The sequence below is a fragment of the Scophthalmus maximus genome, chromosome 12 (assembly GCF_022379125.1).
Source record: "Scophthalmus maximus strain ysfricsl-2021 chromosome 12, ASM2237912v1, whole genome shotgun sequence".
NCBI lineage: Eukaryota > Metazoa > Chordata > Actinopteri > Pleuronectiformes > Scophthalmidae > Scophthalmus > Scophthalmus maximus.
Window position 1 is genome coordinate 3,079,472 of NC_061526.1, and position 14,491 is coordinate 3,093,962.

The 14,491-nt window shown below is 41.3% G+C and overlaps 1 protein-coding gene across 20 annotated transcripts in view; it reads left to right on the forward strand.

The window, feature by feature from the left end:
* Positions 1–14,491, forward strand: part of LOC118288653 (adhesion G protein-coupled receptor L3-like) — a 192,960-nt gene that overhangs the window by 135,548 nt on the left and 42,921 nt on the right. For 16 of the 20 annotated variants that reach the window (XM_035615117.2, XM_035615134.2, XM_035615195.2 and 13 more), the window contains 3 exons: positions 1,402–1,587; positions 3,939–3,977; positions 13,379–13,562. In XM_035615117.2, coding sequence (XP_035471010.1) covers positions 1,402–1,587; positions 3,939–3,977; positions 13,379–13,562 — 409 coding nt within the window. The remainder of the gene's footprint in view (positions 1–1,401; positions 1,588–3,938; positions 3,978–13,378; positions 13,563–14,491) is intronic. The other 4 variants (XM_035615049.2, XM_035615088.2, XM_035615178.2 and 1 more) reach the window with 1 other exon arrangement.

Genomic DNA, 14,491 nt, shown 5'->3' on the forward strand with positions numbered 1-14,491 from the left:
GGGGGGGGGGGTTCCACTAATTTGAAAGTTCACCTGAAAAGCTCTAACAGAGAAGCACATGAAAAGGAGTCGAGGGAGCAAGAGACTGATGTAAGCCCACAGTCAGACAGGTGCACGACATCAAGACCTCCACAAACACAGCAAACCTTACATCAGTGCTTTGCACAGGCGAATACATGGTGTGCTGTTATACAGGAGTTAGGTGTGAGCAGGCGATGGTTCAAATGTTCAATGACTTTGAGACTTCCACAAGATTGTGCGACAATACTTAGTTCAAGCAATTGAGCCTATTGTTAGAGGGCAGGTTTAAAACTCTAGGGTCTGCCTTAGTTCGACGCCTCACAGCCACTAAAAAAACTGAAATATATTGTCAGAGACGCTCAGAGATGGACTTGGTGTGTCCGATTTAAATACTTATGAACAGAGGGCAGCTCCACTGGTTGCAGGCAGTTTACAAATCCCCGGGTGGCGTCATGGTGGTGTGCCACTTGCTAGATATGAGCCCTGGTGTTGGTGCAGCATCAAAAAGTCAGCACCCCCGCCAGTTAATGATCATTTAAATTTCTGAGCCTATTTGCTCACATCCTTGCTCATACTTAACTTTTAAGGTAACATGAGAAAAAACTAAGACAGATGAATGAAGTAATTAGCTGATATAGTTCACTAACAATGTGTAATGTTTGCTTAGCTAGTCAGCCTGGCATGGTAAGATTTGCAGTTTATATAATGTCAAATAAGCATACCCTTCAATTAATTTTAAGGTTTCTGATTTAGTTCTTTGTTTTGGAAGACTGGGAAACTAAGGTGACTACACTTTCAAAGAGTAAAGTGAATAGTTGACAGATATTGCTTTCCAAATAAATTATTATTTGGAAAGTAGAATTGAAATTTAAAAAAAAAAAGGTATGCAAAACAGAATAAAGCAAACACTCAATAATAATGATGTTTCTTTTTTCAAATCCCGAGAAACAAAAATCACATAACCTAAACATAAGGAAAATGAATATCCACGAGCATCTGTCCTCTGTGTACAGTACCATATATACACTGCTTCCCTCACCCCATTAGTTTCATAAAGGTCTAAGGCTGCCTGGGGAAATTCCCTCAATAGTTGATTTTATAATTGCTCCGGGTATAATATCGGCCCCAGTGTACAGTCAACTGAGTAACATCTCACCACATTAATTGTGTGCAATATAGAAGCACTAAAGGAAAATAAATAGGCTAAACATAATTTATCTTTGCATATATATGAAGTTTATATGTATATATATATATATATATATATATATAGCAAGTTTTCCAGTGTTTAGGTAGTGAACAATATAGTTGGGGCATGCTCAATAAAAAACTAAACCAAAAAATAATAATGATATGATTCCTTTTTCCTTTTTTATACAGTTAAAGGCTGGGGAGACAGCTGCAGTCATTGCCAGGGAGTTGGCGGAGCAAACTAAGAGCAATCTCCAGGCGGGGGACATCACCTACACAGTGAAGGCCATGGTTCAGCTGGTGGATCTCCTCGACGTGCAGCTGAGGAACCTCACGCCAGGCGGCAAAGACAGCGCCGCCCGGAGCCTCAACAAGGTAGAGAGAGAAACGGTCTTGTCCACTTCTCCGCCCGCTTAGAAAGAATATTCTGGCCAGCTATCAGGCTGGATAAACATGACCTGAATGAAAGGTGACCTATCCCTCTTCTTGTCCGCCATTTTCTGATCAACACTTTTATCAGAACTCAAAATGAAAGAAGTTTAGGTAAACAACACATTTGTCCTGCCTATTAAACCATTGGGAACTTCCAAAATGGAGGCCCGCCTACCACAAGGTGCAAATCAGGTCAAACCTGAAGAGAATGTATTCTTTTAATGATCCACTGCTTTGCCCTGTGCTGTCAGGTAAAATGATAACCACTATTGGCCCGTGCTGCGGTGCATACTAAAAGCAGACCTTCTCTTTCAGTGGGTAGCTCGAGCACATCTCACCGTAGTATCATGCTATATTCTCTCAGTTTTACTTGGATGTAGTTTAAAAGATGTTATCTGTATGTCATGCTTGTCAAAAGCTTGATTTCTTTTACTAATGGAACTGGCTAAGGTTTCAGTGGGCATGATCTAAGCTGTGGGAGTACAGTGCTTTTCATTTTTTTTTTGCTGAAGCTAATGCATCTATTCCCCAATTCACAGCAGAGCCCAGTAAGGCAAAGTCATGCAAAATGAGCTAAAATAATGCTTTCTGTCTGCTGAGCAGCCAACAGAAAAGCAAATGTCAGTCTTTAATTTGCTGGAGCGCCTTCACTTGTAGAGGAGCCGGAACACCTGTTCTGGGATAGCTTTTTCAGGGCGGTTTTTATTTCATTGCCACAACAGACACAGATGTCCCCATTCAGATTTTAGTGCCAGTTTTCTCCAATGGAGATGGCAGTAAAGATGGCCAAAAGGCCTCAGAAGGGAACACCACGAGTAAATTCACATTGAGGAGCAACTAGAGTTTATAATACCTCTTGGAAAAAAAAAGTTTCTCATAAAACACAGCATTCAAGGAAGACGAACTGCTGGGGTCGAGATTGATGTTGTAGTCTTTAGTTTCTCTTGTAAAAATCAGGAAATGATAAGGAGGAAAGAGAACAGTTGGGCTGAGGGGAATAAAATCTCCTCCAAACCAGGATAATTTCTTCAAGAGGTCATGGGTTCACCATTGATTTATAATTCTCTGTCAGCTGATATATACTCCATTCTTGCAGTGTGACACAACTATGGGGAGAAAAAAAATGTCATACATCTTTCTCTTGTGTTCAGCTTCCTTCGCCAGTGAGAGTTTTCCCAAAGGAAACACCGGAGTCCACAATACCCGTCCTCTCTGCTCTGGCAGTGGTTGGTGGTTTACCTCAGTTCAATCATTTTGACACAATCCGCAAAGAGCTAACCGAATTAAAGATATTTTTTTTTCCCCCCCTCATTGCAAAGCACAACGCTCTCTGCCAGCAGGCAATGAAAGGATTGAGTTGGCAAACTGCGAGATCAGTGTCGTTTTCGTGATCAAAGGGTAGCTGGCTAACGGCACGGACGGGATCGTTTCCAGAAGAGTGGGCTGTGATGTAGAGCAGGAAGCGCCTTTATGGGGAAATGTTACTCTTTGGAGCTAATCTGCATGGGATTTATCATGCTACCAGAACCTAGCTGTTATGCCACACGCTAGCTCTTTTGCCCACACTGTTTGAATCAGATCGCAATTCACTCTCCGTGCATTGCTGAATCACTTCTTTAAATCTGAGCTTTCTGTCAATTTTCAGATATTCTAAATCGTTGCTAACCTTCCTTCTCCGTCAGCGGTGACAGATGTTTAGGCATTGTCCAAGCGAAAACGCTTTTGTTTGAAAACAGTTTAGAAATGATCTCCGCCCATGCATACAAGTGTGTCTGCGTCATTGTTAGCAAAGGTCTCAGTTTCTGCCCTTTCCACACTAAAACGCAACTTTGGAGTTGTCAAACTAAAATGGGGCCAGTGATGTTTCTTCTCAGTTTTACGGACTCAGAAACTCCAGAGTGATAAAAACTGAAAGGTAGCAAAGGTGATGTGTTTTAAATCCAAAACTTATTAGTGTGGACGTAGCCTTAAAGCATATATTGCTCTCCAGAATTCTCACGCAAACTTTCCTCACGTAAAAATTGCAATAAAAAATAACATTTAGCAGTGTCACAGGAAATCATCTGACTCGTCTCGTTTGACCCATTCCAGTATCTGCTGACAATGATGTATAATTCAAGTATTGCTTTTCACACTATTTGGGTAAAGTGAGCATTTAACTTTCAAGAGTGAGGTGATTGCCTTTCTCCCCCGTCACTACTTTGAAATCTGTACTTCAACCAGAAATGTATTTCAAGTGGGATGGTTTGAGTTGTTGACCTTTCGCTAACTTCTGTATTTTCTTTGGGTTGCAGCTGCAGAAAAGAGAGCGCTCTTGCCGGTTTTATGTTCAGGTATTTGGACACAATTTTCCTCATAACTTTGCCGTCACTTTCATTTTTAACATACAATTTGAAGTCTGACCTTTTGAAGTGAAAATAACTAGCAAAGAATTGAGAAGCAAAGCCACAGTGTCATGGTTGGTATGTTTACCAAACTGTAAGCGTGGTCATGCTCATGTTAAATCAAATGGTCAAATTTCAATATCATCATATTAATTACATTGCATCCAAGCAAACGCCATCAGTATGTCAAACCTACCAGGTATTATTATTATAATATAATAATAGTATTATTATTATTATTTACCCCTGCATGGATGTGTCGTGGTGTTGTCGTCCTTCTCTGATACGTTTGGCCGGAGCATGAGGCTGAGAATGTTTTCATATTTTCCGATGCCATATATATCTATTGTGGATTTCTCAAGTGTGTCAATCATTTAAACAAATAAAAAAAACATCCCAAATCTATCAAATCAGCTCCAATTTCCAGTGAAATAACCCACATCAGGGGAAAATAAAGCTCTTAGGCATGTAGCACACTTTCTCCATTTCTCAGCAAATGCTTCAGAGCCAAAAGAAGTGACCTCATTATACCAGCCAGTCAACTTCTAACTACGAAGTCAGCCAAAGTCATGGCATGTTATGATTCTACCTAATGCATAATACATGTGTGTCCTAATTTAAGAGGGTCTCTCTCTCTCGCTTCACTCAGCTACTTCTCTGGCTACTGAGTGATTTTCTAATCCCCGGGGTGACATTTGAGCTGTCATCAGAATCATTTATACCTCGACAGGAAAACTATGTGAGAAGTTGAAATCCCTGTCTTTCATACAGATGTGTCCAATAAGGCTTCAGTATTGTGAGCCAGATGTTGTTTCACATGTGTGTCTGTAGTGATCATGTTAAGCAACATGTATTCAACTTAAGTGGAGCCATGTGATTGTGTGAATGTCGTCCAAGTGGAAAGTATGTGTGTGGTTGAGTTCTCACATGTGCAGTTAGTTGGTATTCCATATTTCTTTTTCTGTAAACAACTGTCAGACAGCAGAAAGACAATCGGTCAACCACAACCGGCAAATGTCAATTGTCTGTGTGGCCAAACCACGATACAATCATTCTCCACAGACCTCCACGCTAAAAAAAAAAAATTATATGTGAGCCTCACAGCTGCAAATGGCTGACATATTCACCCTTCATCACAATGAACACGGGCACATTGCTTTCTCTTCAGTCATGTGCCATCCGGTTGTTTTTAATGCTCAAGAATTAATTTTTTGGCCGCCTTTTTTACCACACTACAATGCCCAGCTGCTCTTTTTTTCTTTTCTTTTTTTTGTTTTTACAAAACTACATATTTGTGACCCATATTTGGTTTAGATTTTTTTTTTCTTGGGAGTAACAAGTGTCCTTGGGGAATTTGGGAAGTCTTGAGGGATGCACTAACATTATTGGTTTTGGTCTTTACACAGGAGTTAAAAATAGACTAAGGCCAGCCTCATAATTTTAACTGCTGACACTCTGTGAATAACAAGGTGCAATTTATGCCCAAAAATGTGAACGACCAGCCATTCATGTCGCTAAAGAAGAGACAAAACATATAGTACTCTGGATAAATTTATATTCACTTCAGATTGATGTGTATGTGCGTGCTTCTGCGCCTGGATTCCTCTTTCCACAGTGTGATTTATACTCTGCAGATGTATTGCACTCTGCCATACGTGGCTGTACACAACCCCTCGGCTCTGTCCCCCTGCTGGGTTGACAAACTCGAACAACCGTGCCATGCTTTCATTTGACTAACCGCAATAATGGAGGAACATCTGCGGACTTAGGTAAACACTGGCATTGACTGCATGCGCTGCCAGCCTCCGAGAGACTTTCATTGATTAGGGAAATTGGGCAATGTTTTCTCCAACGGGCCCTGGTGGTTGACATGAGTGGTATTAGCAGTGGAATACAAAGCAAATGAGAGGTTCACCTGCCTCTGCGGCCCCTCTGCTCGGCGACCGTCGCACGGTGCTGCAAAACAGACTTCGACAGTGCTACACCAGCACTGCGCGAGTGCGGGTGTGATTGTGATGAAGGAGAGTCCTATTCCGAAAGAAAGTAGAGGCCTCGTGGTCGATGTGTGACGATATGTCTGATGAGGACTGATTCTCAGACTGAGGACTTCCATCACGGTTAAGTGCTAAACAAATAGATGGCTCTCGGTACTGAGGTCTGCCTTGTTAAGACGTCAGGCACGTTCAATGCAGAGGGCCTAATGTGCAGCTTCAGCTGCATACTACCAACTGTTCAGACCGTGTCGAAATCCCTGCCTCAGTTGATCCTTTGCAGATGAAACAATGATGAGTACTTTTGAATCCTTTTCAGTTGTTCATAAACAGGGATGTCTGCTTCATGTTATAGCCAATTTAATCCCACTGAAGAGAATTTGGCCTTGATAAAGCTACAAAGCGTGTAATGATCAACTCCCCGTGTTCTGAATTCCCCCGCAGGAATGTTTCTCTGTTGTGCTCTTTGATTTTGAACAAACTTGATAAAAATGGAGGCCTTCCTGCCGTGCCTTTTGGTCATATTAATGGCAGCTTGTTTATAGGCAGTGACATTATGGTCGTCCAATTACTGTGATTATTCCCATATATATATATTACCAAGCTTAAGTCAGACACACTGGCTTTGAAATAAATTCTTCCCCGCTGGCATTTATTCAGTGTTAACTTGAAACTGCGGGATTTATAGTAAAGTATGCCATGCGTGACCCAGCTTCACCACATGAAACATCAAAATAATATCTCGTGCCTCAGTAAAAGCCAAGTGAGTGTGAATTTGCCGGATGCAGGGAGGATATTGAGCTCCGACCCCTCATTAAAATGACACCTTTGCGTGCAAAAATGAGCAGTGGGAGTGTCACAGTGCAGGCTGACCTTAGAGCAGGCGAAACGGAAGGAGGCTCCTCGTTGGGGAACGTAACGAGATGATAAAAATTTCCCTGGTAGTCAATTTGTTGAAAGATGAAGATAACACATTCTCATAAACAGAGACCTCCTCATCTGGCTGGCCGTGAAGAGTTCAGCCTGAATAATCTTTGTGAGCTGTCTCTGCCCAGAGTGGGGAGCAGGAGGGATCTCGCAAAACATTCAGGCATTTGTTGTTTTTTTTTTCTCTCCAATAAGAATATTTAATATATAAGAATGTTTATTATTATGTGTTTGAGTTGGGTTTTTTTTTAATTCACACATACAGTGCATAAATAAGTAAAAGTAATCTGTTGCCAGTGCAACAAATAACTATGCTCATTAAAAGCTGGGTGATGTTAGGGTGAACGATACGAGTGGGTGTGGAATCAACAGTATTTGACCACAGTTAACACAACAGAGCTGTTAATGCTTTTAAGAGCTTTCATCTGTGGAATCCTGGTTTCGGATTTTCTGTCTTGTGCGCGAATGGAGATTGGTGTGATACTCAATGATATCATTGCACACAATTTCATCCAATGGTGGCAGTGAAATGCCAAAAAAAGTAACACTGCTGCAACAAAAGTAAAGAAGAGGAAGAAATTCCCATTTCTTCTGCTACACTGATATTTTTAAATAGCTGTCTAGTTGCCGTTGATGAAACTCAACTAGTACTGCACTTCACGTTTTAAATTAAAGTAAAACTATAGGATTATTATGTCTCTCTAGAGGCTGGGAATCTTTTAATGTTAATCGTTTCAGGAAATGCTGAAAAACCGTTGATGATACCTTGACAGTGAATGATGGAATATGGAAATGAAAACAACAGACAGTGTTGTTCAAAAGGGAAAAGCTGATGGAGTTCGTGTTGTGGAATAGACTTAACATGGATGAATATTTGAGTTTGCTTTGATGGCTAACGGTATTATCTGGAAATTTAAAGCAGGAGATCAGAAAACAGGAAAGTGTCTTGCACAAATACAACAAAATTCTCCACTGTGAGTCTGTTGCAAACAAAGGCGGCCTCCATCTCCAGTTGCGACAGCCTGCTACTGGGGAATTGTACAGTAGTAAGATGAAACCCAAGACATAGACAAGAGGCACAAAGGTAATCCCTCAGTAACTCACGCACAGTACACAGACACAACCTACCGCTTAGAGAGAGGTCTCATGCAATATTAAGGAAGAACGCTGCAGAGATTCTGAGAGAAGACAGCTGATTTGGCTAGCAGGTAAAATGAAACGGCCAAAAGAAAGGCAGACGTGATGCAACAGCTTGAGGAGGACAGCGGGAACAAGATATCCCACCTTGTTTGGGTTGTTGTTGTTGTTGTTGTTGTTTTTTTTCTCCCCCACCTGCTTTTGAGATCAGCCTTCAACTTCAGCGAGAGAAAAAAAAGTGAGAGGAACCAACGGTTGAGCAGGAAGGGAGGAGGGCGGAGGAACGAGGGGACCGGAACAGAGTGCACACGAGCCAGAAAGGGAAGCACGGGAGATCAGCCTCAGCCAGAATCAATTTCCTAGACCCAGAGTTCATTTCATCAATCAGCACACAGATAGAAACACACACACACACACACACACACACACACACACACACACACACAGTGTTGGCTTGAACTGGTGCCAAGCCAACAAGAATGTCCTGCTCAACCCTTCCTTCCTTCTGCAGTGGTAAAAACTGTCTGTGCACTGCAGCATTTTAACACACCGTCGTCATCCTCGTTCCAAGTGGTACATTCCAGCAGTGAGTCCAGTTAACGATTAGCATTTCCTCACGTACCAGGAACTACAGTAAAATATAGTTGTTCTTTTTAGCTTCTTTCAGCACGGGGAAAATTCAAGGGGTTTGCTGCAGCAGAGTGAGCTGCGGCATTTGACAGATGGAGTGACAGTGTGCTAATAGCAGTAAAATAGCAGCAAGCCACCATCACGTCTCTGCTATGCAACTGCACAGGGTATGATGATGGTAGTGCTGTGCTGCTGGGGGTGCGCCCCTCCCCCCCATTACCCATACTCACCCACTCCTCCACTCCTCTGCGTTTTCCCACTGAAGCTGAAAACGATGCTGTTCTCACTGATCTCGTGAAATTTTGTAGAATGAGCCCAAGGTTTTCAAAATGTTATTTGCCTGCTCTGGGAGAAACACAATTCCCCATATGGGAACGGATTACATAGTGGAAACACAAATGCAAACAGGCAGGGTTCTGGCACTGAAACGGCATCATGGCAAGTAGGAAAAACATGGAGGTCTGGTTGGTGTACAAATACACTGGCCCTCAAAAATGATCAAATAACAGAATAATAATTTTCAGCTCATGTTTTTATTTATACAACCCACCTAAAACTTCTTGCCCTTCCTCTAAATGTACCATTACCATCTTAGCTCAAAGAAATGTTTGATATTTTTATTTCTTCCAAGAAGTCAGTGTGCCTGCCATATATTTTTGCATTGATTAAACAAACATAATACAGCATGTTCATTAGGTCACATTAAAAATGATTTAAGACTATTGAATTTCGGTTTCCAGTCTTTATGCTAAACTAAACTAACTGGATGCAGCTTCCTATTTACCAGATGAAGGCGTGGGAGTGGTATCATTCTTCTCATTTAACACGCAGCAAAAAGAAAAAGAGAGAGATTTATTTAGCCCCAATGAAGCTTTGGTTGCCAGTTGAGAAATGTAAGAACAGTTTGAACCGAAATTTGGAGCGGCGCAAAAACTCTGTCAACGTGAGGTGTCATCATGAGTGTTTTGGGCTTTTTGGATGCGCATGTTGCCACTTGGATCAAACTAAACCCATCCATTAACTGCCAAGGTCTCATAAAATGACTCTGAAATCTTTTGATGTCCTTTTCTCTTAAATCAAAATTTGGGATTTAACATTGGGAGGGATTTGGGGTTTAAGAATAAGTGGGACAGGAACCAAACTGAAATCTATGAAGACATTGTATCGGATTGACTTTACATACACATACGACCTTGGTTGCAAAACCTGTCAGAAAATTATGTTGATGCCTAACAGGAAAAATGAAATGAGGACCTTGGTGTTAAAAAAGACATGTGAATATGTTTTGAGCCTTAGCTGGGATGTAAAAAAAAATCCCAAAGGGGGAAGAAATATGAAGGACATGACATTGCTGTCCTCACTGATAGCTTTGGTGCAGTTTGTCACACGTAGATGGATGAACAAAACACTCAGGGACACAAAGTAATAACACAGAAAATACATTTTTCCATTCTACATGACCTTTAACTGAAGCCATTTTACTTGTCTAAATTGCTGATAACAGTTGGTAAACTGTTTTAAAGACAAAAAAGGATACAAATGGTCCAGTTCCATGTACAGTTTTGTGATGGAGGACGGTAATTGTCCCTGCAAGGATCTCCTCAGATCTTCCTTTCACACAATTTGACACTCTTATTCAGCCTCCACAATCGTTTTTTGCTGTCCTTTCCTTTTGGTGACTATAAAAACTAAAGGACACATTTTTCCTATTGCATTGTACATGTTTGTGCTTGAGAGAATATTTTTAAATGGAATTTACTGAATAGCTAATTTTGGATTGAGATTTAAAAAGCAGCAAATCCTGGTTTCTTCTTGTGGAATTGAACTGAATTTAAGGTCTCCTCTCCTATACAGCAGCCGGACATGCTCTTTTACAAAGGGAAATCATACATGGTCCAGAAAGTTTGTCCCAGAACTGTTGCAGAAGTTCCCACTAATGTGTTGCACTTGCAAGTTGCTTTGCTTTCATGTTCTATCCAGTTCATTTCAAATCACTCTGCTGGTCATCCATCATTTAAAGCCACTGTAGTTCTGCTCTGATAATGTTTTGCTTCGCATTGTTGCTGTAAGCCTGTCCATCTTCCTTTGTTACTCATTTTGTTTTATTCTAACCACTAATACACTCCTGCTGCACAGTATCAGTATTGTCCAAACAAAGTGTAGTAACAGTGAATGGATTGTTTGCATTAACGTCCCAGGATTCATTTACTGTAATTTCTATGGGAAAGCTGTAAAATAAACCCATTTCTTAATTTCTAAAAAAATAATTTTTTTTGTCCCCTTTACCACTTACCTTTTAACCATTAATGGTTATTCACTGCTTAAATGAAATTCCTGAATTTCAGTGGAATGGGGTCATTCTCAAACTTGTGTCCAGTAAGTGTGTACCCAAGTTCAGATTCTTGTGTAATCAGTAAAAGCCCACTTTGAAACACATGGAGACTCCACAATCCTCATGTTGTGAATTCAGTCTCTGGTTTGAATGAGGCAAATTTGGCATGATGTTTGCATATTAACAGTGGTAATGAATAATTTGCATCGCCATGATTTGGGAATGTCCTTGCATGTCCAAATTGATGCACCATGAGCGAATGTCAGCTTTTCTGCTTTGTAAAGGCCTTTAAGAAAAACACACCTTTATTCCAATATGAACATTTGATACTTGCAACCCAAAGGCAACCCTGCCTTTGGTTGTTTTATCTACTCGTGTTTATTAATTATCCATTGCATATTCCCTCCTTATCAAGTTTCTGACCCATCCCTCAGGCTTTGGGGTTGGGTCAAGAACCTCTTTTCACGTCTCAAATGCAAGTGAAAAAAAGTGAGACAGCCTCCTTCGCAAAACCGCCAATTCTTTCTCTGAGGAACCTGTTTCTTTTTTCTTCTTTTTCAGTTTTTTTCTTCCAAGAAGTACTGGGGCGAAATTAAACAATCTTTCAGTTGCGAACAAAGAGGGAAAAAATGTCAGTGCCTGAAGAAAAAGAGCTCCTTAATTGAGAGTGAATCAACCTCTGCCTTTAGCTGAATGTCAAAGGGTGTGAATGGAGATTGGCTGCAGATAATGAATAATTACATCAAAGCTGGTAGATTGTGGTGTGTGTGTGTGTGTGTGTGTGTGTGTGTGTGTGTGTGTGTGTGTGTGTGTGTGTGTGTGTGTGTGTGTGTGTGTGTGTGTGTGTGTGTGTGTGTGTGTGTGTGTGTGTGTGTGTGTGTGTGTGTCTTAATGCGTCTTAATGCGTGCAGGCTATGTTTTGAATAAGGAAAAGCCAGCTGGTGCTTTTTGAAATTCTCAGTCAGCGCTGTTGAATTCAATACAACCAGTCCTCCATCTCTTCTTACCTACGATCACAGCGGTTCGAAACAGACATACAACTTAACGTTTTAAGGTAATTGGAGGGCTCCATAATACTTATGCTTTGTGACTGTAAAGGTTGTTGTTTTTTGTTTTTCTTATTTTGGATCAGGAATTCATTTGATACACTCAAGCGCAACATTTTTCTTATTGCCTTTGGCTTTATCCTCATGCTGTTTTGGAGTCACACTAAAACTCTCATTCCCTTTCATGATCCGGTGATCAAAAGGGGGATCGAAGCGAAGTTCAGTGGCTTTTGTGGCATGACAACTCCTGTTTTTACACACATCATGAGGTGTAAAGTGTCTTGTGAAGAAACTGAAAGGGAGCTTAAAAATGCATTTTTAATCAGATTTCCCTGCAGAGCGTAGGCCGTGACTATTATTAGCAATCCAGGAAATTTCTTGTAATTATGCGTTTGACCACCTAGTGCACTGTAATGGCTCGGATATCGCTCTCTTCCAAGGGCAGTCAGGCTCATTTTGCTGCTCGGAGCAGTGGTACTGGGAATGAATTGCTTTGCTTGACCAATTAGTATTCCATTCATAAATCTTGCCATTGGCATTTTTAAATCTTTAATGGCTCTTAATTTTTCATCTTGTCTTGAGAACGTTCTTGTTCTCTCTCGCTTACTTGCCGTAGAGTTGTTGTGGGGGAGATTAAAGATGGCCTAATAGTTGTTCAATGTCATTAATATGCAGAAGAGATTTCAGCTGATTGGTGGTAGATGCCTGCTACCAGCCACATACCTTGTACATCCACTGGAATGTGTAAGTGTTGTGGCTTTTTAAAAATTTATTGTATTGCCTGTGTGTATTGGGATTGTCTGCATGGAAGAACATTCATTGCACCAATTACAGACTCTTGCCTCGGGTCATGTAAGAATTGGCCTGTAGTCGTGTAAGTATTGGCTCTGATTCATTTACATGATTAATTCCTGCTGTAGACAAAAGGAAACAGAGACAAAAGCAAGCTGACAACATATCCAGTGTCATTACAGATGCAGGTGTTGCTCCTACTAGTTGACGATCCACGTCCAAAAGCATAACTTGTAAATTATCTTGAAACAGGGTCATGAGATTTCTCAGTAGAAAGCTGATTACAGTATTTCCGTCCAAATGAGAAAAGAGGGGAGAAATGAACACTTCATGCTTCTTCTGTGCACAATCCCACAGGATTTTGTGATTTAATTTTTCAGTCCTGAACTCTCTTTGATTGTCCTTCACTCAACCCAAATCGCCATGCAAACAAAAGCAGCCAATCTCAGGCCAGCTTAGCCCATTTTCACTGAATCAATGATTTGGACTCCCCAGGCCATGGTGGAGACGGTCAACAATTTGCTGCAACCACAGGCCCAGGCGGCGTGGAGGGAGCTGAGCACAGGCGAGCAGCTGCGGGCCGCCACCATGCTGCTGGACACGGTGGAGCAAGGGGCCTTTGTCCTCGCCGACAACCTGCTGAAGACGGATATTGTCCAAGAGAACACAGACAACATCCGTGAGTATACGCTACAATAGTTGAAACTATCATCACATGCTAATGTTACTTACTCTAAAGGAATGTGGCAGATCCAACTTTTTTTAAGATTAAGTTTTCTGCTGATACAGAGCGCGATGCAATAGCAGTGCCATGTGTCCTCACTGTTCCTCACTGTATGGAACTCATTGGGATTTTTCGTACGTAAGTCAACATGTTGTAACTTTGAGACATAACTTCGCAGCTTTAAGTGGAGACGTAGATACAGCGCAGAGTTGAAGGTTCATTCCAGGTGTACTGGTGCTGTGAGCAAAAGTTCAAATATACACTAAAAGATGATGTAGCTGCTTTCAGACATGCAATAAAGTCTGGGTGTTTTCCTGAAGTTGTCCAGAAGGATGGATTTGAGAATGCAAATGTCCGCAAATGTTGCTTCGGACATTTTCAGTAACTTGTCCCGCCAGTCCCCTAGTAAAATTTCCGGAAAATGTCAGAGTGAGCCCATGTGAGAATAGAGCAGGAACATTCACAGAGAGCGAGTGGGGGCTTTGATGACTGTAAACACAACTACCCAGACGCCACAGAATTGATTTTTTTCAGAGATGAAAACAGTAACCACTGAATTGAAGCAAGCAAATCACACTTTGAATTTTAAGTTAATTTCCCCTCAAGCTGCAGAAAAACAGATTATCAGCTCAGCTGGAAAGACTCAGCACAGTCAGTTATGTTATTTAGAAAATTAGCAGCTAATTTTGCAGAGCTGAGTGTTTGTTGTCTGTAATGGGGGTTTTTTTCAGCGTAGTTTTCGCCGGCGTGTGAAGCTTTTCATCCTTCACTGGTCTTGTCCGTTGTAAAGGGGCTACAAAGTTCGCCTTACTGCTATTGATCAAGGGTGCTGTCATATCGACAGCGGAGCACTTGAGGCTGCGGAACAAGTGTGAAGGTCACTG